This window comes from Zootoca vivipara, chromosome 9 (assembly GCF_965207765.1).
Source record: "Zootoca vivipara chromosome 9, rZooViv2.hap1.1, whole genome shotgun sequence".
Taxonomy (NCBI): domain Eukaryota; kingdom Metazoa; phylum Chordata; class Lepidosauria; order Squamata; family Lacertidae; genus Zootoca; species Zootoca vivipara.
The window spans coordinates 41,447,446-41,470,196 of NC_142592.1; the positions used below are offsets into that span (position 1 = coordinate 41,447,446).

At 42.3% G+C, this 22,751-nt stretch overlaps 1 protein-coding gene across 3 annotated transcripts; it reads right to left on the reverse strand.

The window, feature by feature from the left end:
• Nucleotides 1-781: 781 nt before the first annotated feature.
• Nucleotides 782-22,445, reverse strand: ACO2 (aconitase 2). Of its 3 annotated transcripts, none has more exons than XM_088676618.1 (19): nucleotides 22,385-22,445; nucleotides 20,599-20,742; nucleotides 18,698-18,840; nucleotides 17,125-17,383; nucleotides 15,758-15,850; nucleotides 14,542-14,700; nucleotides 14,003-14,153; nucleotides 12,996-13,100; nucleotides 11,391-11,482; nucleotides 9,592-9,697; nucleotides 8,869-9,026; nucleotides 8,685-8,758; nucleotides 8,270-8,381; nucleotides 7,585-7,707; nucleotides 7,063-7,218; nucleotides 4,899-5,090; nucleotides 3,928-4,060; nucleotides 2,415-2,536; nucleotides 782-1,261 (listed from the first exon to the last, which is right to left on the reverse strand). In XM_088676618.1, exons 2-19 carry the CDS (start codon nucleotides 20,629-20,631, stop codon nucleotides 1,124-1,126), a joined length of 2,349 nt encoding a protein of 782 aa, XP_088532744.1. In that variant the 5' UTR covers nucleotides 20,632-20,742; nucleotides 22,385-22,445; the 3' UTR covers nucleotides 782-1,123. The 3 variants fall into 3 exon arrangements, with proteins under 3 accessions (XP_088532744.1, XP_060135775.1, XP_034983373.1); XM_060279792.2 differs by having other exon boundaries at nucleotides 20,564-20,742; XM_035127482.2 differs by lacking the exon at nucleotides 20,599-20,742.
• Between the last annotated feature and the right edge of the window lie 306 nt (nucleotides 22,446-22,751).

The window sequence follows — 22,751 nt, forward strand, 5'->3', positions numbered from 1 at the left end:
AGGTCATGGGGGACCTCAGAGATGATTTAGACACAGTACTGGTCTTATAATCTTAAGTCATTTTCTGTGCAGTAATTCAAAACTGCATTACATTTGAAAACATTTAACTGCAGTTGAAGGAAGAATTGGGAGGGGTATCATCCTTAGCTGTCAGTGGGGTTTTTTTTTGCAAACTTGTTATTTTCTCAATGGGAAATTACAGCCACCCCAATGTACAGTTGTTATCCCAAAGCCAAGATATTATAATATCCAATGGGTGTCCCAGCAGAGGTCTAGCAAGTATGTTAGATTTCTAACCTAGTGGGATTCATTCCCCTTTTTGAATAGTTGTAGTCAGGTCAGGGGAAAACTCTGATAGCAGGTTTATCTAGTGTGCTATATTATGTTGCAATTTTATTGTACAATTGTTTATTCCTTTTAAAACCAGATATTTAAGAAAGTATCAAAATAAGAAAGCATGAAGAGGAGCAGAGAGATATGTAGAACAAGGATAGGTATGGAAATTCTTGCCAAATAGGAGTAAAATCCCCTGGTATTGGGAAATCTTAATACTGTATGGGTTCAATATTGCAACAGGTGCTGCGCCCTATATCAATATATTTACTGAAACCTTTAAGACAAACAAAATTCTAACTAAAATGAAGATTCCACAAAAAGCTAGATTATACATAGAGGCCACATTCTAGTATGCTTCCTGATGGACTCCTCAACCACATATTAAAGCCTTTATCCACTACAAAGCTGAGCAGAGTGCTAGTAGGAATACTAAATGAAGACTAGATGAGTCAGTCACAATCTTTATTTTGTTTTCCACAAGAACAATAATCTTCTAATATTTTATCCCTTTGCCATCACTGAAATGATCGGGCAGAAAAATAATCAGGAAATATAAATACAAAGCAATATGGGACAACTGAAATGCACCAAACATAGGCAGCTATGGAAGCCAGAACCTGATAATGCAAAAATGAGTACTCTCATTAGTGTCAGCATGTGAGTACTGTAATAAAGGGGAAGCTAAGTTAACATTTGATCACAGACATTAATTGTCAAGAATCGTAGTGGAATTGCACTTTTATAGAGACAGTCATCAGGTCCACTGGATGTGCGTACTTGTGTAGGTTCAGTGCTTCTGCAGCTCTTTCATTCTGTTGAGTGCGCTACCAGCTTGGAACCACTCAATCTGAGTCTCATTGAAGGTGTGGTTCAGAACAATTGTTTCTTGGCTCCCGTTAGGATGCTTAATGATGCATTTCAGGGGCTATGAAGGAAAGGAGAGAAATTAGAAGTCTAGGACTACGTAGGTTAAGCATCTCAGCTTGTTCCGCCAGACTGCTAAAGGCGCCATTTATCAGTTACTCTGGTCTAAAAATGCATTTGATTTTTCTTCCAGTTTTCCCCCCCAGCCGAATTAAGTCTAAGAGGTGAGATACCCAGATCTTTTGTTTTAAAAGACTATCCATTCAGCTAACATAATTCACAACTCAGGTCTACATAAAACATGACTTGCCTACTTATTTGTATTGCAGATCATGTATCCAGTTAACATTAGCTAGAAGTTATGGGTAAAGATCCGAGCTCAAACGCAAGAATTCTATGCAAAAGACCCAAAAATCTGTCCCAAAATAAACTATGCATTTTCCAGATAAGACTTTATTTTAAAGCATTTATGAACTGCTGGATATTTCATAATCTCTAAGTGGTATGCAAAACTACAACAGTAAAACAGTGTCAATAGAACAAAAAGCAAAACAGCAAACATAGCATTATAAATACAGAATTTGGTAATATAAGAGTTCAGTCTTATGGGTCAGGGAAAGTCAGGGCAAAAAGGTCTGTCTTTACAAGATTTTACACTTTGATCTGCAGCAAAATATTTGCACCATTTTATGGGAAAAGAAGAAGCTGGAACCATAAGCACAGCAAAACACTTGGATATTGTACAAAGTAAAGAAGTCCATCCATTCAATGTAGCCAAGATTCCAGATTTCTAATACAGTTGTACCTTGTTTTGCGGCCAGGATCTGTTCCGGAGCCCCAGCCGCTGGCCAAAAAGGACGCAGGGCAAAGCACCGCGTCTGCACATGCGCACGGAGCGGTTTGCGCTTCTGCACATGCGCGAGTGGCAAACCCACAAATAACCCATTCCGGTACTTCTGGGTTTGCCACTGACGTTTGCCAGAATGGACACTAGACAAGGCGGATGTTCGCGGAGGTATTACTGTATATTGCTTGTTCAGGTGCCTCTGAGAAATCCAGAATATCTGAACTGCATTTTTTTAAAAAATTATAAGTTCTTTAGAAATTGATCTACTCAAGTGGAACAATAGCCCTGATATATACAGCTGTCTACTACAAATATGCAGCAGAAAAGCAGGGAGAGGAAGGACTTGCTGAGAAACTGTGGCCATTACCTTTCCAGGAGCAAAATCTTTCAGACCCACAATACTGAGCTTGTCCACAGGGTGGATCTTGTCATAATCAGCTGGATCAGCAAAGGTTAGTGGCAGGAGGCCTTGCTTCTTCAGATTGGTTTCTATTAAGAACATTGGACTTAAACAGTCAGTAGAACACTTTTAAGACACATTCTAGCAGCCTGTTGCAAGAAGTAACTGAATGGTTTTTCAATGTAGCCTATATTTCATCTACAGAAGCAGTAACAGATATCCTAGCAAGCAAAATTATTAAATGTGACTGAAGAAACAAAGGGAAGCAAGTCTCTATATCCCAAAGGCAAATCATTTAAGATTTTCAACTGGAACTGTTCACCCGCTTGCATGCACTACTCCAGCTTTCTAAATGTGCAGCCAATAGAAATAGTTTTGTTACTTTAACATGCCACTGACACATGAACAGTTTTCCAGGGAGAAGGTATACAGAAGAAATTTTAGTCTAAAGGCCTAGGATTATAGTTTGAGGAGTTTACACCAGAATAAGGAACTCCCTGAATTGGGGACCATTTCTTTACAACAAAATAACCATGGAAGGGTCCTCTTTCCCCTTAATATGTGTACTGTACACAATTATCTGCAATGAGAGTTCAACAAAATAGACAGAATATAAGAAAATTAACTTCTATATTGTTGGATTCCATACATGAGATCAGTGAACACAGAAGGTACCATTAGCCATTTGGATATAAGCATTTAGAGGTCCAAATCTGTTACCAAATGCCATAAAAAGTAGATGACTCAGAGCATGATTAAAACAGAAGCACACTGTGTTGTAGCATCCAACATTTTGCATTTCAACAGTAATAATAAACTATAGCAAGCTGCAAAAACAGGTAAAATGCTACTACTTATAATTTAACTCAATACTTCAACACAAAATTAGTAACCCCCTATTGTCTGGCACCCATTATCCACTTTCAGTGTTCTGAGTTGTGCTGGCAGTCTACCATATGGGATTCAGCCCATTCCTTTTTAGACAAAACCATAACTAGAAAACTAGCTAGATCATACATAATCCTATGGGTCTGGTTTGTCAGCAAGAAGTCCAGTACATCCTATCCTCACGGTCCCTTTCTCCCCGTACCACTTTGCTATTAAATTTTGTTTAGGGCAGCTACAAAGACAGAGATGCCACACTACATGCTCCAGGGTTTCCACAGCTGGCTGTTCACAGCGACACCAGCTTTCCTCCAGCGAATCCCTCTGAGCTGTCCTGATGTAACTAAAGCACAAAAACTAATCTGATTACTCTCCACTTTGGACATGTAAGTTTTGATATATATGGTGGGAGGATCTTGAGTACAACGGAGGTGATACACATTTACAGAAAACCACTAGTGCATAGATGTGGATCTAAGCATGTATGCACCCACAAGTTCCTAAGGGAGCAAATGTTTGGATTTGGATGAAAACCCAACCATGTGTATAACCTCCGTATCACTTCAGTTGGCTCTATAAAAAGTGAGGTTCTCACCATGAATCCTGGCAAAGCTCTTGACAATGATGGCTCTTCCTCCAAGATGCCGTGGTTCCAGTGCTGCATGTTCCCGACTTGAGCCTTCACCGTAGTTTTCATCCCCAACTACTACCCAGTTAATACCTTCTTTCTGTGAACAAAGCAGATGCACACCCACAAAACCTTTAGTACTCAGAAGGAGATAAACTACCACCTGACATTTAGAAAACATCTGAAGGCAGCCCTGTTTAGGGAAGTTTTTAATGTGTGACATTTTAATGTATTTTAATCTTTGTTGGAAGCCGCCCAGAGTGGCTGGGGAAACCCAGCCGGATGGGTGGGGTACAAATAATAAATTATTATTATATTATTATACCCTATACCCTCCCTCTTAAAGGAGACTCCTCTCCTTCCTTTCATGGGATCCTTATTACAGGACAGTTGATGGTAGTTTGGCCCTGGATATAACTGTACGACTGTGAGTTCTGACTAAAGCGGCTGGAGTCCTTGGCTCCGGAGCATCCTCTAGTGTCTAGAAATGGAACAGCAGCCTTTTTTACACAACATTGTGCCTGAAACACAGTACAGTGGTACCTCGTGTTAAGAACTTAATTCATTCGGGAGGTCCGTTCTTATCCTGAAACTGTTCTTAACCTGAGGTACCGCTTTAGCTAATGGCACCTCCTCCTGCTGCTGCGCTGCTGCCATGTGATTTCTGTTCTCATCCTGAAGCAAAGTTCTTAACCCGAGGTACTATATCTGGGTTAGCGGAGTCTGTAACCTGAAGCATCTGTAACCCAAGGTACCACCTTAGCTGCAGTATATGGTGGCTTTTATATAATTGCAGGACAGTTGAGAGGAGATTTTATTCCTGCTTTATGGTGTTTAAAGTGCAGAAATGCATTTTGAGAAGGAAGCAATACTATTTGTGAGAATGTGGCTAGGAACTATTCACCTCCATACCCCCGCGGTGCTTAGAGAAGTCTCACCTTGTAGTAACGGGCTGTGTCAGGAACAGCTCCAAACTCCTGGGTTAATGCGTTCCTCACTGTGTTGGCCTTATCGTTCTCAATATTTATGGCTCCAATCAGCAGGTTGTTTGAAATGTTGTCCAGATGGCCACGGAATTTGAGCCAGGGGCCTGCTGCTGAAATGTGGTCAGTGGTACACTTACCTTTCACCTGGAATACAAGTTAAGAGAAACTCAGTATAAAGGATGAGCATTTTGACAACATGAGGCATGTTTCTGTTCAAGGGCTTCAAAATGTTTATATGTAATGAATGACATTTAACACCTTACAGTTTTCTTTTGGTGGGGAGCCCATTGTTTCTCTATATACAAGCACAGAACTCTGGGCTTGAAGTCCAATCAGAAATGTGAAGAGGCTGTTCCAACCCATCCACTTTCTGGGCTGTTTACTGATAAGTTACTATCTGTATATATCCTATCCTTCTGTCTTAAACATGCACCCGCCACCCTATGAGACAAGAGAAGGCTACATGGCAGCAACTGTATTGTAAAAGCAGTCTACCAGTTTAGGAGGTTGGATCTGCTGCCGGTGGGCTTTGATCCCTGCAAACGTAAATCCTGGATCAAGAAGTAGCATATTTAAAGTTTATAGGATTAGAAGTAAAACACCTTAACTATGCAGAGTTTCTAAGTCAGAGTCAGGTGCAAACGTGAGGCAGAGCTTTTGGCTTGTAGTACTTACTGACTTCACTCTGCAGCAAAACTCTCAATGCCTGGATTCCCATCACCTTTCATGTTATTTATGAAATGTGCAAAATTCAACCTCTAACCCGAGATCTAAAGCAATTGTGAATCATATTACTTAAATATTTTAAAACTGCACTTTCATATAAAATATTGCAAGGTGGTATGCAACTTAAGAACAGAATGAGACAATAAAAAACACATCAGTACAAGCGGCTTAGCAAAGAATCTCACATTTGAAAGGCATGCCTGAATAATAGCTTTCAGAAGATGCCTGAAAGCAAGCGTGACTCTTACTGAACCTCTACTGCTAGGGGGTTCCACAGGACAGTGTGTGCTGCACTATAGGTTTGGTCTCCAGCAGAGGCTAGCTGAACTTCAGGGGTATGTGGGACCACCAAACTGCCCAATCGGAAGACCTTGGTCACCATCAGAAACCAGACGGTCCTTTAAGGTATTTGAAGGCAAAGTTGTTTAGGGCTTTGTGGCTTAACACAACCTGCCTGGCTGCAAATTGGTAACCAGTGCAGCTATCTCAGCATCAAGCGACATGTTGCCAAGCAGCCTGGTCCTGTCAGCAGCCTGGCTGCTGCCTTCTGTGTTAGTATCCAACTAAGTTCTAATCGGAACAGACTCATTGAAATTAAGGGACCTAGTTCATGGTCATTATTTTCAAGGGTTCAACTCTGAGTAGAACTAACACTGAATACAACCCTATAGGATCAAAAGGAGATATGTTTTTTTATTCAGATTTGTTTTAAGTTATATAGAAGACCGCCACAAGCTTTGGGGTTTCCAATTCCCCAATTTAGTACAGTATTCTTAGCATCCTTTGATTTTCATGCCAATGTGGAGATTCCATATGTTTAATCCCGTCCATACCCAACTTACTAAACTTTTGTCTAGATCTTCCATTAAAAGCTACTTTAAAGCTCATAATCACAAGCGATTAGCTGAAAATTATCAGTGGAACTTACCCTTGAATACTGTGGTTATGAGTCATAGTGCTTGTGATATAAAGTTCAAGGACCCACCTTATAAATTATGGGCTGTGAGTTGCCAGGATCATTTAGATATGTAACACAATTACATTTTTAAAAAAATCTTCCAGTAAAAGCTCTACTGTTTAAATCTACCCTGAAGACTGATTCCGCTGGTAGGAAATTTAGGCATCACACATTGTTGGCATCTGTCTGTCCTGAGAGACAAAGGTGTATGCCTCCGGGGTGAAGCCAAACTGCTGTGTTAGCAGCTCCGAGGTGACCTCCCCGGGGTGCAAGCCTAGGCAGTGTGTATGGAGATCTGCAGCACAAGAATACCTCAGAACATCCCTGAAGTGTGTGACACTGGACCCTTGGAAGCAGGCATTCCCAATTCCAGCTGTGAGTGGACAATTAATAGTTCCCATCCCTATACCCAGGCTCTCCCCCCCTCCTTACTTTTATGAGAATCAACATGTCTTCAAGATCCTTGCCATTCCATTTGTCAAAGGGCTCAAGGAGCTGCAAGCGCTGACTAGTGGGGCTCACATCCACATGCTGGCTGCTGCCATCCTTGGGGGGATGCTGATAGGTGTCCTGTCCTGGATCAAATTCCTGAAGGAAATTATTATTAAAACCAAAGGGATGTAAGGAGGAAGCCAACCTTATCCAGAAGAGAAAAAAACCCAAATTCATAGTGTTCGTGCAAGGCCACATATTTTGTATTTCAGGATCACAAAGAAAGGGTATCTCAAGGAATTCCCCCATCAGTCATCTCTCTGCTCGGCCATCTTCAGATGTTCCTTGAATCATGTGATCTTCCCTAGTTTCAACTCTTTTCTGCCATCACTGTTGACTGCCTGCTCCCACCTCCCACATCTATCTCACTCAGATAAGACAACGGTCTCTGTCCAGTGGGATTACTACTCATGTTCTGCACAGCACCTTAAGAGCAGGTTTGACAAGAAGTGGGAAGATTACCAGTTTGGGCAGCTCGTCAGCATCGGGTGGCACAAGTTTGAACTTCTTTCCATCAGAACCTGTCAGGAAGTCTACCTCCGGGTTAAATTTCAGGGTGCCGGCGAGTGCTAGAGCGGTTACAATCTGAAAAAAGTATCTGTTATGGGTCAAATCAAATCAAACTTTATTTGCATAGCCGACAGGCCATAGCATCAAAAGGGCAAACAGCAACAAAAATACATTACAAATATGATTACCAATAAAACCTATTAAACCTATTAAAACCCATGGTAAAAGCTGGGTTAATCTGTTATGGGTAAGATTCCCTAAATTTCAAGCTATTCTGTCTGTCCTTCTAAAAATTTCAATCTAATTTTTTTTTACCATAATTCAGACGTCTCACAAGGAAATACTTGTTGGGGAAAGCCTACTATTAGCATGAAATGTGAGGATACAAGGAAGACTTATCTGCTCAACATTGAAAGCAACCCTGACTAAACCGTGTAATCTCCTCACCTTAATTTCAAGTGAACAACTATTTGTAGTCTCATTTAGGTTTTAAAGCACAAGGAAGCTATCCACAATTCTTATACTTCTCCCTGGAGCTTTCAAAGGCCCACTTATCCTTTTCCCAAAGGAAATGCAGCAGATCCAGTTTCTGATGCCTACCTCTCCCCTTGTAGAATAAACCTGATGCATACTATACCTCTGGTGAAGTTACAAAAGCATGCGTTTCTGGGTTGGCATCATTGCGACCAGTGAAATTTCTGTTGTAGGAGGTAACAATTGTATTCTTTTCTCCCTTTTTCGTATCCTTTCTGCAGAGTCAAGCAAAAGAGAAAGGCTTGTCAAGATCTACAGGAAATGTGAGACCTGAAGCTATGAACAGCTAGCTGTTCACTGCCCATGTGCAAAGTTTTGTATTGCTCTGCAACCAGCGTTCTCAAAGCTGTGCTGAAAAGCAATTTAAAACATCTTCCCACTAACCAGTTCATTTGAGATCTGGGAGAACAATCTCTGCTTGAAAGTTTTTGCTTTATCTGCATCAATGCACTCATTTCATTTCCAATGCAAAAGAATTAGTTTCTTATGGGAAATCAGTAAAATGCATTCCCTCTTACCGGTCCCACTGGCCTATGCATGGCCCGCAAGCATTGGCAAGAACCACTCCACCAACATCACGCAGGATTTTCGACTGAAGAAGGTAAAGAACAGAATTAGCCAATAGAAAACTACGCGGCGGTCTTCATCTTAACTCTTCAGGAGGCATATCTGGCCATGATGCGCCATCACAAGAGTACTCACATAGCCATCCCTCTCAATGGTGGCCCGGATCTGCTCTGATCCAGGTGTGATGGTGAACTGAGACTTGCACTTCACCCCGTGAGCAAGCGCTTGCTTTGCCACAGCGGCAGAGCGCCCCATGTCCTCATAGCTGGAGTTGGTGCAGCTACCAATCAGACCTGTGCACATGAAAAGGAAAAGTCAGTAACAGACCTCCAAATGTTTAATCTCATCCACAAGACCTGTTAAAAAAGAAAAAGAAATTAAAGAAATGTGTAACATATCAGTACAGTATTATTATTTTGCCAGAGATTTCCAAGCTAGGCTCTCTGCTTAACCTCTAGTATCTCAGAGCAAGGCTTAAAGAGAAAAACAGCCGGCTTCCCCCTGAAATTAAATTTGAGAGTAAAATAGCTCAAGCATGCTCCTTAAAGGAAGAAAGGAACAAGACTCCTAGTGGGATACTGAATGTTCATGTTTACAGAACAGGTTTGTCACAAGAGTTTCAGGGGTTCTGCATCTAGACCACAGCCAATGAGGACCTTCAAGCTCTGTTACAGTCCCAACACGCAAGACTGGAGCTACCTGTACACTTGATAGACAGAGCATTCCTTCCAGGAACTGGCTTGATACTTATGAAGAGCACGCTTAGAGGCAGCTGAAGTAATGTTACCTCAGTTGTCAAGGTGGAGAGAAAAGCTACGGTACCTGGAGAATCATTAGCAAGGGAAAAGTGCTACTCACCAACTCTGATATCTACTGGCCAGCCCTTCTTTTCGGCAACAGCACCAACTTCTTCTACAGTGTGTGCCAGATCTGGAGTGAAGGGCCCATTGATCAGGGGCTTCAGCTTCAGGAAGGGGAAAAAATGTCACAAGTAGTTGAGAAAGTTCTGAATAATCACCACTACATTGCAAGAACACGGTTTTTATACACAATGGCAAGACAGGATTTTTTCATGAAAAAGAAGCACTTTAAAATGTTTGTTCTTAAATAGGCACTTTTAGTTGAGAAGAGAAATCTAAATATAGGAAGAATGGACCATGAAGAGCAGAATAAATGAAAAATTTAAGTCTAGGCTAGATTTTAGAAGTGAAAAGGTCAGCAAGATATGCAGTTTCCTTATTTCAAGTTTCTACAATAACTTACTTGTCTTGTTTCCAAGTCAATACAGTGGTACCTCGGGTTACGAACACGATCCGTTCCGGGACGCAGTTCTTAACCCAAAATGGTCGTAACCCGAAGTCCCATTTTGCGCATGCGCAAAGCACAATTTCTGCGCACGTCGCTTCTGCACAGAACGTGCGCACGGTGAAAATACTTCTGGGTTTGCGGAGTTCGTAACCCGAGGTATGACTGTATTGCCTATTGATATACAGACTAAACTTTAGAAAGGAATTACAGTGGTGCCTCGCTAGACGAAATTAATTCGTTCCACGGGTCAATTCGTGTAACGAATTTTTCGTCTAGCGAGTCCCGGTTTTCCATAGGAATGCATTGAAACTTAATCAATGCGTTCCTATGGGCTCCGGGGGACTGGCGGCGGGGAAGGCAGGCAGGCAGGCGCTTGCTCTCTTGCCTGCCTGCCTGCCTTCCCCACCGCCTGTCACACGAAGATCGGTGGGCGCTGCTTGCCGGGGCTTGTCAACCCCGGCAAACAGCGCCCACCGATCTTCGGATCTGTGTTGTGTGACAGGCGGGGTGGGGGGGGAACCAGAGGATCGTTCCTCCGCCTTTTCCCCGCCCCGCCTGTCACACGAAGATTGGCGGGCGCTGCTTGCGGGGCTTGTCAACCCCTGCAAACAGCGCCCGCCGATCTTCGGCTCTGTCCCCTGATGCGATACGGCTCAGGGAAGCAGGCAGGGAGACGGCAACAGCGCGCAGCTTCCCGGGCTGTTGCCATCTCCCTGCCTGCTTCCCCGAGCTAAGCGCCTGGGGGACGGAGCCGAATAGCGTGGGGGGGGGGGCTTTTCACTGTTTGCCTTCCCCAAGCTAAGGGGGAGGCAAATGGCGAAAAGCCCCCGCCACGCCGCAATTCGGCTCCGGGACTGGCTTGGCGGTGGCAGGAAGAAGGGGAGGAATTCCTGCCTGCCTTCCCCAAGCAGCGCCCGCCGATCCCCGATGTGTCGGGCGGGATGGGGGGGAAGCAGAGGAAAGATCCTGCGCTCCCCCCCCATCCCGCCTGTCACACAGCGGGGATCCTATGGGGCTTGAGAAGGGGAAGCCAAGGGGAAGGCAGGTGGCAAAAAGCCCTGGCAATTTCTCGCTACACGGCAGACTTTGCAGTCGGAGGTTCATTTTTCTATGGCCACGCTTCGCAAGACGAAGCGGTAGCCATAGAAAACCTCGTCGTCTTACGAGGCAACCTCTGATTGCAAAATCCATTCGTCTAGCGAAAAATTAGTCTTACAGGGCATTCGTTAAGCGAGGCACCACTGTATGTCAAATCTCTTGAGCAATGTTTAGCATTTGAATATATCATTTAAAATGCCCTTGTTAGGTCCCCTACATGAACTGTTTCTTTAAAAATAAGTGTATCCTACCTCGTTGAGGTTAATTTCAATCAACTGGTCATAAGGACATCCAGGATCTGGCTTCAAGTGCTCTTGGAATTCATCTGCCAAATTAGCAATCGCTGAAATCAGAGAGGGAGAAAGCTGAACGCAGAGGTCAAGAAGAGATACAGTAAACCAAAAGGCAGTCAGCAGTAAAGAACAGGTCCCTAGACTGGGCTCTCCAAGCCTGGACTGATATTAATTATTCACCATATTTTGTACATTTAACTTATGTAAAGAGATTAAAGTTATATACATTTATACACATTGCATATTAATTTGGAAATCTATACACTCGTACCCAATTTTTACTATTTTTAGCTTTACAGTGTTCTCGAAGCTACTACCGTAACATGAGTTTGACCAAACTGCGGGAGGCAGTGGAAGACAGGAATGCTTGGTGTGCTCTGGTCCATGGGGTCACAAAGAGTCAGCCACGACTAAACGAATAAACAACACACCCAATTTTGCATTTTGGTTCATCATTTGAGGTTGGGCTTTGTATTTCCTTATTTTGGGTAACTTGAATGAAACAAGCTTCATGAAGCTTTTCCACAACATAGAACTATAGTTTGATCTGAGATCCCCAGTGTGGTTGTAACCCTTGGACACACCTCTCAGTAGCCAACAAGACCCCTTGTCCTCCCCCCCCTTTTAAATTTAAGTTGTGGACTTTTCTGGAGCTATTTGGTTGGGAGAGGGTTGCCTATTTTGGGGGAGGGTTTTCCTATTTTTTATCTGTTTAGGGGACTGTAGATGTTGTGCTTGTTTGGGGGGATGGGATTCTAAGCATTTTCCTTCTGTAAAATGTGCCTCCAGGCCCAAAAGGGTTGGGGATAAGGACATTTCCATTCTCCTCATGCCGGAGGCAGCACACAAACCAGGTATATGTTATGGTTTATTTCCAATAATCTGAACGAGCCTTTTCCAACCTGGTGCCGTCCAGATGTTGTTGGACTACAATTTCCATCATCCCTGATCATTGTTCATGCTGGCTGGGACTGGTGGGAGATTTAGTTCACCAACAGCTGGAGGGCATAAGGTTGGAGTTTGTAGTTCTGAGTTGTGGTTTATAAAACTGGCACAGTTATGTCTTAATCAACAATGAAGCCAATTCATTCTAGTTACATTAACTTAAGAGTATTGTAACTGCATAGCATAAGTTACCTTCTACAGGATCCCTGAGTAGTTCATGTTTGCCTAAAACAAACATGAACTGAGGAAAGGACACACGCTGCAACTCTGCACCAGGTTAAACGACATGACACAGTTCTATTCTCTTTCTCCCCACCCCATTCTCAATAGCCTACCATCTCTTTTCAGTTAAACAATTTAAGGGAGCAACCCTTTGAAATCATGATTTGCTTTACCCCATTAATTCATGGAATGAATGTCTTCTAGAGCTTCATTTCCTTAGGTATTTCCCAGAAGTCCTCTTGGCTTTGCAATATGTTGGAAATTAAAATCCATTTAATTAGAATAAGAGACAAATAGCCAGCAAATGAAAGATGTAATTTAACACAAGGCAGAACAGTGAAGGAAAAATGCCTTCCGTTTTGTATGACCCCTTGACATCTTTCCACAAATTCTTACCTGCTCGTCCAGTCTTGGACAAGTATGTTTTCATCCGGTTATTGTAAGGGAAGACTGAAGTGGTGGCACCAATCTCTGCTCCCATATTGCAGATAGTTGCCATTCCTGTGGTTGAAAGAAGTTATCCAAACCACAAGTGAGATTCGAACCAAAGTAATTAAAGCCATTCGCAAGTCAGTATACTGAGCTATTACAGTCCACCATTTTACTTACGAGTTTATAAACAGCCAAAAGCCAGATATTACTGCTCGATGGATAGGAAAATCTCTCTTAAAAAGAGAGATGTGCTATGCAGTAAAAACCTAGATAGTTTGATTAATACACTACTTGTACTGCAATCCCTGTTTTTTCCAAGAAAACAAGTCACATTTTACTACCAATAACCGTTAAAAAACATATTCTATAGATTTACATGTATTTTTAGTACAGGACCCAGGTAGTGACCAAACACAACCACCCGTGTACCACTTCTAGACAGCACCTCTTTGGGCATGATGACTTGAATTTACAGAAAAGCAAGTCTCACTTGAGCCACTTGGAGCCATCAGTCCTATTCAACTGCCACTCCTGGCTAGGGCTGGGCGATATCTGGTTTTCAACATTGCGATATATCACAGCTAAACACCACAATATTTCAGTAGATCACGATATCTGAAATAAGGCTGGAGCTATGTAGAGGTGAACATGGCAATGTCCTGGCAACTGCTACTACTTATGGGTCTAATTCTAAAACTGATACAGTAAATGTTTACTTACGTTTAACATATTGTTACAACTGCTATGTTATAATATTACTGCACTGATAATGTTTAAATTAGGGACTAATACACAGATTCTTCTGCCTCACACTGCTGATCTACTAAGCCAATAGCTGCTTGTCACGTTCCAATTCCGCTCCCAAAGACCAACAATTTCTTTCCATCCTCAGTCACTGATCTGACCATTACCACCAGTTTCCAAACCTTCATGGTCCAAAATTTCCTAGCTCTAAGGTGCTTTCCCCCTACCTGTGCAAGAGATGGAGTCAACACCAGGCCCATGATACTCTATAATAGCTCCTGTGCCACCTTTCACAGTAAGTATGCCAGCCACTTTCAGGATCACATCTTTAGGAGAGCTCCAGCCAGACAGCGAACCTGTCAGTTTTACACCAATTACCTGAAGAACCAAATAAAATGAGTTAGCAGAAAGAGTCACTTCCAAAAATAAGTATGCAGATTCAGTTTCTCACATGGCTGTTTACTAATATCCTTATTGCAAATATAAGAGAGACTCTTGGAGCAGAGATTCACATTCCTTATCTGCTATTAAGCTAAGGTATGCTTAACTAAAGTCAGTGGCATCAGCGTATCCTCCAAGCTGCAAGAATAAGAAAAGGGGAAGAGTGGAAATTCAGAGCTTCCACTTGCAAGCAATAGATATACATTTACACCAGCATGTTTTGATATTGTAAAATCCCCCCTTTTTTTTCTTTAGAAATAACCCTCTTGTTCACCTATCCCAACTGTCTGCATGGAGGCAATGTTTATATGCTCCACTGTCTCACCTTTGGGCACTTGAGCTCCCAGGGGATTCCCGCCATGACATCAACTGCATCAGCTCCACCAACTCCAATGCAGATTGCACCCAAGCCACCACCATTGGGGGTATGGGAATCTGTGCCAATAAGCATAACACCAGGATAGGAATAGTTCTCCAGGATGATCTGGGAAAGAGGGAGAGATTTATGTAGACAAATTCAGCAGGACTCTAAGGTGATGTAATAACTACCAAAATGGTTTGGAAGCTTTTCTAGTGCTAAAGCAGATTCAGAAGGGTCAATCAGTTTGGGCTTGCTATGAGTCATGCTCATCAGGGTAGGGAAGAAAGAAGCCATCAGTAAGGGACACAAGAGGAGCTTGCTGACGCAATCATATGAATTTAAAGGCTTCCATCTGCTTAAGTTTCCCCTTGAACTCCTGCTCTCTAAAAATTCATACTTAATTATAAGAATACCAATAGCTCAAAAAATACTATGACCAGTTAACCTCAAGGTCAAATCTAATAGGATATATTAAAGCCCTCTCTAACAGGCCAAAGGAAAATTAATGTTACATTAAAAGAGTGAGTGAGTTCTGGCACAGAAAATGCCACAGTTTAACTGTGGAGAGCACAAATCCATTGCTGCCCCTTCTCAAGTCCCTGCTTTCAACAATGAATTTCAGCAGGGGGAAAACATGCAAGTGACATGGTGCAGTGTCCAACTCTGCAAGTCTAACCTGTCAACTGTCTCTTAAATTTGCTACTACAAGGGAACAAACACTGGATTTTGGAGACCCCCCCCCCCAAAAAAAACCCTTCCAATGGTGTTCTAGAAAACAAAATATCAAATTACAGTACACTCTGATCAGCATGACCTTGAATGGACAGCTGGAAAATCTGTCCAGAGCAGCACACATTAGTCACCCTGCAGGACCACAAGTCCAAAAAGAAGAGAACCTGCAAGTTCTTCTCATATGAAAGATTGAAAATGGCCCACACAAAGGATGTCACAAAGTACAGAGAGTTATTTCTCAAGAAGGAGGGGATGGGCTATGCCTAGGCATCTCCGGGTAGAGCAGGGAAATACCTCTGCCTGAAACTCTGGAGAGTCACTGCCAGTCAAGGTGGCCAGTATTGAGCTGGACAGACCAACGGTCTAAAACAATGCAAGTCCGCCTCCTATGTTCCTAAACCATATGTACTAAAGATCTGTTCTTGATGCTAAGGAAGAAAGAGTTTACCTGATGAATGATTCCTGATCCAGGTTTCCAGAAACCCACTCCATACTTGGCAGCTGCTGTGGCTAGGAAGGTGTATACTTCTTGATTAATGTCCTGTTTATACACAGACAAAAATGAAGTGTATCTGTAAAGATCTTGGTATGGTTTCTACCCCAAATAGTTAAGAGGCCAGCCACCCCACTCTTCACCTTAATTCCTTGATTTTACTCTGTACAGAGATTAGATTTTGAGAATGACATCCCAGTCAGATACCAAGCAGTTAGGTCTTTATTTAATTTGCTGGTTGCAACTTACAATAAGATATAATTTTCCTAGGCATATGTCGACAAGCAGGATAAATAACCAAATCCTGTCTGTTGTGTTCTTTAAAAAAGTCTGCATCCAGAGATTAATTGTATAGCTTGCATGAGTTGTATACAAATCTATTCAGTTTTCTTTTCTTTTTTGTACAGTAATAGCAAAGGACAAATATAAACAATTGTATACAAATTGACTCTTTTCCAAACACTGCACACTCTTCCTGCAGAAAACATATATATATATATGTCTGTACATTCTTCTGAGACGCATGCAAAATGAGATGCTGTGTACATCCCACCAATGTAATAGGCTGAGCCAATTAAAACATAAAAACCACGCCAAAGATTATAATGCATGAAGGATGATTTTCTCCGCAAATGCTGCAGTGGTCTGTTTCTATGAATCAAGAGGGCACATTTGTTACATTATTCAACCTGACATGCAACAGTCCAAATGCAGAACAAATTTTAAAAATCACTGCGTGCTCGTGCTTTTTTGGTTACTCTCCAGATATTTCTTTGCTGACTTAACGAGCAAAAAGATTGTTGAGCTGGAACATTTCAAACCCAAGAAATCACACGAGGTACCTTTATCATAACTACAACAGTGTCTACTACAGGAGTATTGCTCTAAGTCCTACTGTTTTGGAAACTAAGGTAAACATTTCAGAGGAAGAAGTGACAAGATGGAAAGTTATTTTAAAAGGCAAGAGTGGAAAATATTAAAATATGCAGGATCCTCATGGCTTGCTAGGGTCTATGAAGGTTTTCCCTGTATTTTACAGGCTTACCTTTCATTAGTTTAATGGCAGTTTAGAGGCTCTTGCTCTGTACCACCACATCCGTTTAGTCCTAACTTCTATTTTAGATGCAACCTCATGCAAAGTGGTTGCTAGGTCTGAAACGGGAATTCTGGCAGTGACTGCTAATAAGACTGCAGCATTGCGACCCATAGGTCAAAAAGAAAGAGGGGTGTTCTGAAATTTCACATATTGATTTAAACAAACCAATTAAGTGGCTGCAAGCTTCCAGTAAATAAAATGCTTGTGTAAAATATAAATAAATGACCTTTGCTCTTTGGAGATCTTTCTCGCCACCCAACTGAGCTTCAATAAGGTGATCACAGTGGATGGTTGAGGGCACTGCCACTCTGGGCAACCCGCTGCTGATGAACTGCAACATGGCCATCTGGGCAGTGGCATCCTGCATGGCTACACGGTCTGGCCGCAGACGCAGATATGTCTTGCCCCTCTCAATATCCTGCTTGGCAGGATCGTCTAAGTGGCCATATACAATCTTCTCTGACAGGGTAAGGGGACGGTCCAATCTGTTGGGAAGGAAACAGGGAAATTTATGTCTTCAGCTCCTTCATTTTAACCACGTCACATATTTCAAAATGTTAACATGAGACTCTTAAAGGTCCTGTCTGCAGTGCCAGGGTAGGGAAACTATGGTCCTCCAGAAAGGTAGGGTTCCATCAGTCCTAGCCAGTGTTGGCAATGGTAAAAAATGATGTGAGTTGTAGTCCCAACAACTACTTGAGGGCCAGAAGTTCTCCACCCCTATTGTAGCTCATTACTTTATCCCAGTTCCATCACAGGTGAAGGCTCATTGTCAGGTTCTACACGCAAGTATGTCACTAGAGGAAAGAGCTTCAGGAGCTAATGGCCAGAAATAGTCAGTCCTGATGCTGCATACACTCTAATGTTAGAGCTAACAAAGGAATGTTAGAGCTAACAAGAGGAATTTGTGTTCCAGAAGATTCAGGGCATGACGGAAAGCAAAGAATCCTGTGGCCCACAGCTGCTTGCTCAACCAGGGTTTAAAAAGCAGGAATGTTATACCAGAACTGAATCCTAACTGTTCTATTTAGCTTCTTTATTTCTCATTTGAGATGTTTCCCCTTTTGTAAAATAAATACAAATTTGTATGACTTTCGAAACAGTTTTTCACTCAGTTTTTCATATGGGTTAAAATATCAACTAGTTAATGATAACAGCTTGCATGAATTGATTAGGTTTCCTAGATGCTACAGTTTGGGTGGAATGACTTATGGGATCTATGGCGATAATCACCTCACAGTTCTGAAGGCGAGAGCGCTTAATGGTCATTTTTGCTTTGATCCTAAAAGCTTCGCAGCCAGGACTACTCATGAGGAACCAGTTAATGCAATTATTTTCATACTCAGATTGGTTACCAAAAACTTGGAAGATGCAAAAATGACTATCCATAACAGAAAGTATTTCTAGAAGCTTTATATTTTTAAATATATGCCCCCCACAACAGAATTCCACAAGTTCACTCATCACTTTAGAGTGCTCAGTTAAAATGGCAGCATTTAAACGAAGTAATAGAAATAAGCAAACACTTATTAAAATAACCTGTGCATTTAAGACCACTTTAAGCCTAAATATTTTCTGATATTTTTAACTGAACCAGTTTTAAGGAAAAGGGGAAAGAAACTGAAATTTAAAAAACTTTGCCACCACATGCATTCAAGCCTCAATACATGAAAGCTGTCCAGAAATATTCCGTATTCCACTACCACTACAAGATCTTGCATACAAATGTATTTTTGTAATAACTACTTTCCTCCCAGCCAATTCCATTTAATAAGACATTTTTCATGCTCAACTCTTACCTTTTCCGGACAATGTTGATGTTTTTCTCAAGCTTTTCATAGTTCACATATTCACTGGGTTCAAACTGACTCATGGCCACTTTGGCCCTCTGGCACAGGACACGAGAGGCATGGTACCTCCGAACACCTTTACTCAAGGCTTGCTGAAATAAACAGACAAGGGAGTGCTTAGCTGTCACCATCAATGAAATGTAGACCTTACAATGAGAAATATGGGAAATATTTGTAATAGCTCCAGCACATATATTAAGTAAAATAGAAACATCGTCACCCGACCCCACTCCCACCCATCTTTCCCCCATCTACCTCTTTTCCCCTTTTCTTCCCAATGTCTCAACAAATGAAACTGATTTGTAAATATGTTACGAGAGACATTGCACATATTTTTGTAAATCAAGAAAATCTTTAATAAAATAAATAAATACTGCTTTTAATCTTAAAATGCAACCCAAAACTTCACAGATTTTTCAGTCCTCACAGCAGTCTTTCAGAGTTGGTCTTGAAAGCCTCATTCCATTGTCAGCTTATCGGTGTGCAATCTCTCCTACTTGAAGTTAGCATATACCTCTCAAAACTCTGACACAGCTGTTCCTTTTCCAATTCTATTTTCTGCTGGCCACCACTTCCAGCAAGTATCTTGATTCTTAAATAAAATTGGAATTGTCCAGAACAGAAATGCTTTCCCTCACTCTGCTACTATACACAGTATACTTCTGACTGTGTAGTACAGTCACAATACAGCTAGCTTCAAGCAGCTTCCCAATACTTTTAAAGGGAACTCTACAGGCAGCAACCATTTTAGAAATGTCCAATTGATGCACAATCACTGAGACACAGGTTCTTTTGAGCTTATATGTGCTCTGCCGATGTGCATGGATTCTAGGAATTGAACCCCCATGTGACATAGTCGCAGCCTGTATCCATTAACAGTATAAGTGTGCTCATTGATGATCTACCACTTGATATGCATCTTCAGCAGCAGGGTTTATACTTGATTAGCAGCTGATGCACCAAACAGCCAGAAGATGCAGCACAAGTTCCTCCCCCAGGACCGACTGTTCAGAAGTAGCATTCCGTTGCTCGGTCCCAGCTCCTGCCAACCTAGCAGTTCGAAAGCACATCAAAGTGCAAGTAGATAAATAGGTACTGCTACAGCGGGAAGGTAAACGGCGTTTCCGTGCGCTGCTCTGGTTCGCCAGAAGCGGCTTTGTCATGCTGGCCACATGACCTGGAAGCTGTACAGGCTGTACAGATATCATACAGGCTGGTATTAGCAACCAGCTCCCAATAATGTGAGATGAGCGCCACAACCCCAGAGTCAGTTATGACTGGACCTAATGGTCAGGGGTCCCTTTACCTTTAATCACAGAGTGTGCTCCCTCCATACAACCTTACTCAATGTAAGTGACTAAGGGATAAATTGAGTGGGGGGAAACAAAGCATCACTGTGCAGGGAGCTAGTTTTGGTAAAGAAAATAACTGTTTTCAGTATGCTGCATATTGGGTCTTCAGTGTCCCTAACAAGACCTGACTTTATCAATGGAAGATATTGAAAGATACTGTTTCAGGGAAAACATTCAACATATGTGGATTGGGCAACGTTCTTTATTATGGTCAAGCAAGCAGACTTTTCAACAAGTAGAGATAATGAAGAGGGCTATATGAAGTAGGGTGCCGAGAAATCAATTTCTCCCACTTATACTTGGGGAAAATGTAAGGCAGGTATCATACAGGCTGGTATTAGCAACAGTATCTCTTGAGTCTTCAGAACCCATCAACAAGCACCATTAAGGCCCCAATGTAAGTATTCCCTTACGCACATAGTATCTCTTTCATAAACCCACAGTTCAAAGTGTTGGTGCTGACCTTTAAAGCCCTAAATGGTCCTCGGTCCAGTATACCTGAAGGAGCGTCTCCACCTCCACCTCCATCATTCTGCCCAGACACTGAGGTCCAGCACCGAGGGCCTTCTGGCGGTTCCCTCATTGCGAGAAGCCAAGTTGCAGGGAACTAGACAGAGGACCTTCTTGGTAGTGGTGCCCACCCTGTGGAACACCCTCCCATCAGATGTCAAAGAGAAAAACAGCAACCAGATACCCTGTTTCTCATATTTTAAGACATACCCATAAAATAAGCCATAGCAGGATTTTTAAGCATTCAAGGAATATAAGCCATACCCCCAAAATAAGACATAGTGATAGGCGCAGCAGCAATGCCGGCCGCGGCAGGAGGAGGAGGAAAAAAATAAGACATCCCTTGAAAATAAGCCATAGTGTGTGTTTTTGAGGAAAAAATAAATATAAGACATGTCTTATAATATGAGAAACACGGTATTTAGAAGACATCTGAAGGCAGCCCTGTTTAGGGAGGCTTTTAATGTTTAATAGATCACTGTGTTTTATTTTTCTGTTGGAAGCCGCCCAGAGCGGGGTATAAATAATAAATTATTATTAATTATTAATTATTATTATTATTATTATTATTAGCCAGCAATCTTAGCTTCAAGTTCATCCTGTCTGCAGTGTTGGTGTCCATCTTGGCTGTGAGTCATGGAAGACCTGCGCCCTGCCTTGCAGGCCTTTACCCACCTGGCCTGGGAGGGCAGGACCCTGACTGATTCCAGCTACAAAAGTTGAGAATGCTGAACAGACTCTTGGACTGGGGTACTATTTAGGGGGTTTTGTTGAGTGGAGTTGCTGCTGTAATCAACTTTTTTGTATCTTTATTTTAAATATTATTATTTATGTGGAAATTGTTTAATTTGTTCACGAGCTTTTGGAATTTATTGTTTGTGTCTACTTTTGTTATGCTTGTGATTATGTATTTTTTATGTTGCAAACCGTCCTGCACATGGTTTGAACTACAGAAAGGCAGCATACAAAAGTTATGCATGTCCATCTCATGCCTAAGCCTCAGCTATTTGGTTGATTGAAACAAACCAATTTTTTTAAAACAAAAAGGTATTACAAAACATTACAAAAAGTAACAATACAGTACATCTAACATTTACAGCTCGACTATTTGGTGCATACGTTTTACAGCAAATTGTCTACATTTTTACTCAGAAGGAAACCCCATGGAGTGTCTCGCCCAAATAAGAGTGTATACAGGATTGTAGGACTAGAGAGGTTAAGTCCTACCTACCCAAAAGAAGTTCTGTGCATAATTTGTAGCGTAAAATTTGGGGAACCATTTGTGTGAAACAAGCCACAGGAAAGAGGCCTATTGCTGAGAAGTGAATTCCTATGCCACCTACCTTGTGTAGGTTGTAAAAATTCATCTGTCAGTACGACTGCATGCATATCGGTACAATGCGTCGTTTATAAATGCCGAGTGTGGAGGGAAGCCAGCGGCGGTGCAGAACCCCGGTAACCTTGCCCTCACCTTGAGTTCGTGAGTGGGGCCCCACCAGCCCCGGAGACAGCACGAAGCCATCGCTAGTGCACATGGGATGGCATGCCAGGGCTTTCTACGGTACTGCCAAGCAAACATCCCTCCTCGCTTGCAGGGCGTCACAGGCAGAACCGGCATGGGGGACACATTGACCTACAACGTGGAAGCGGAATGCCGAGCCCGAAGAGCGGCGAGGGGCGCGCAGGCCTCAACCCCCACTACCGACTCCGCGAGCTACACTCAGCTTCTACCGCTTGCTCTGCCCATAACCGAGTCTACGGGTATCAGACTCACCTGTAACCGACTGACTAGGACACAGTACGGCGCCATTTTGTTCACTGACAAAGATGAAGTCGCCGAGCGATAGCGTCACACGGGGCTTTTAAAGGACGTGCCTCATAGGCGGGGCCTAAGCCGTGCCCATCAAGTCTTCTTTTAAAGCTCGGACGTCGTTTCCTGGAAGCGGGCATGTGGGGAAAAAGTACTTCCGGAGGCGTGACTTCTCCACAGGAAACCGGTTTTCTCGTCAATCATAGCACATAGCACACAGTGATGAGAAATACAGAGAAGTCCACCTTTAAAAAATTGGAAATTTCCGGGTTTACGTGGGAATACGTATTCTGTCCCGCTACAAGAGTACAGAAAATAAGGCTGCCTGTAC

What these genes read in the sequence shown, in the direction of transcription:
- ACO2 (XM_060279792.2), bottom strand. Translation starts at nt 20,683, where the DNA reads ATGAGGGAACCGCCAGAAGGCCCTCGGTGCTGGACCTCAGTGTCTGGG. An exon ending in AAGATCTCCAAAGAGCAAAG is followed by an intron (nt 15,851 to 17,124) that starts GTCATTTATTTA and finishes GTGTATAAACAG; the next exon opens with GACATTAATCAAGAAGTATA. An exon ending in GCCAGTAGATATCAGAGTTG is followed by an intron (nt 9,027 to 9,591) that starts GTGAGTAGCACT and finishes TCATGTGCACAG; the next exon opens with GTCTGATTGGTAGCTGCACC.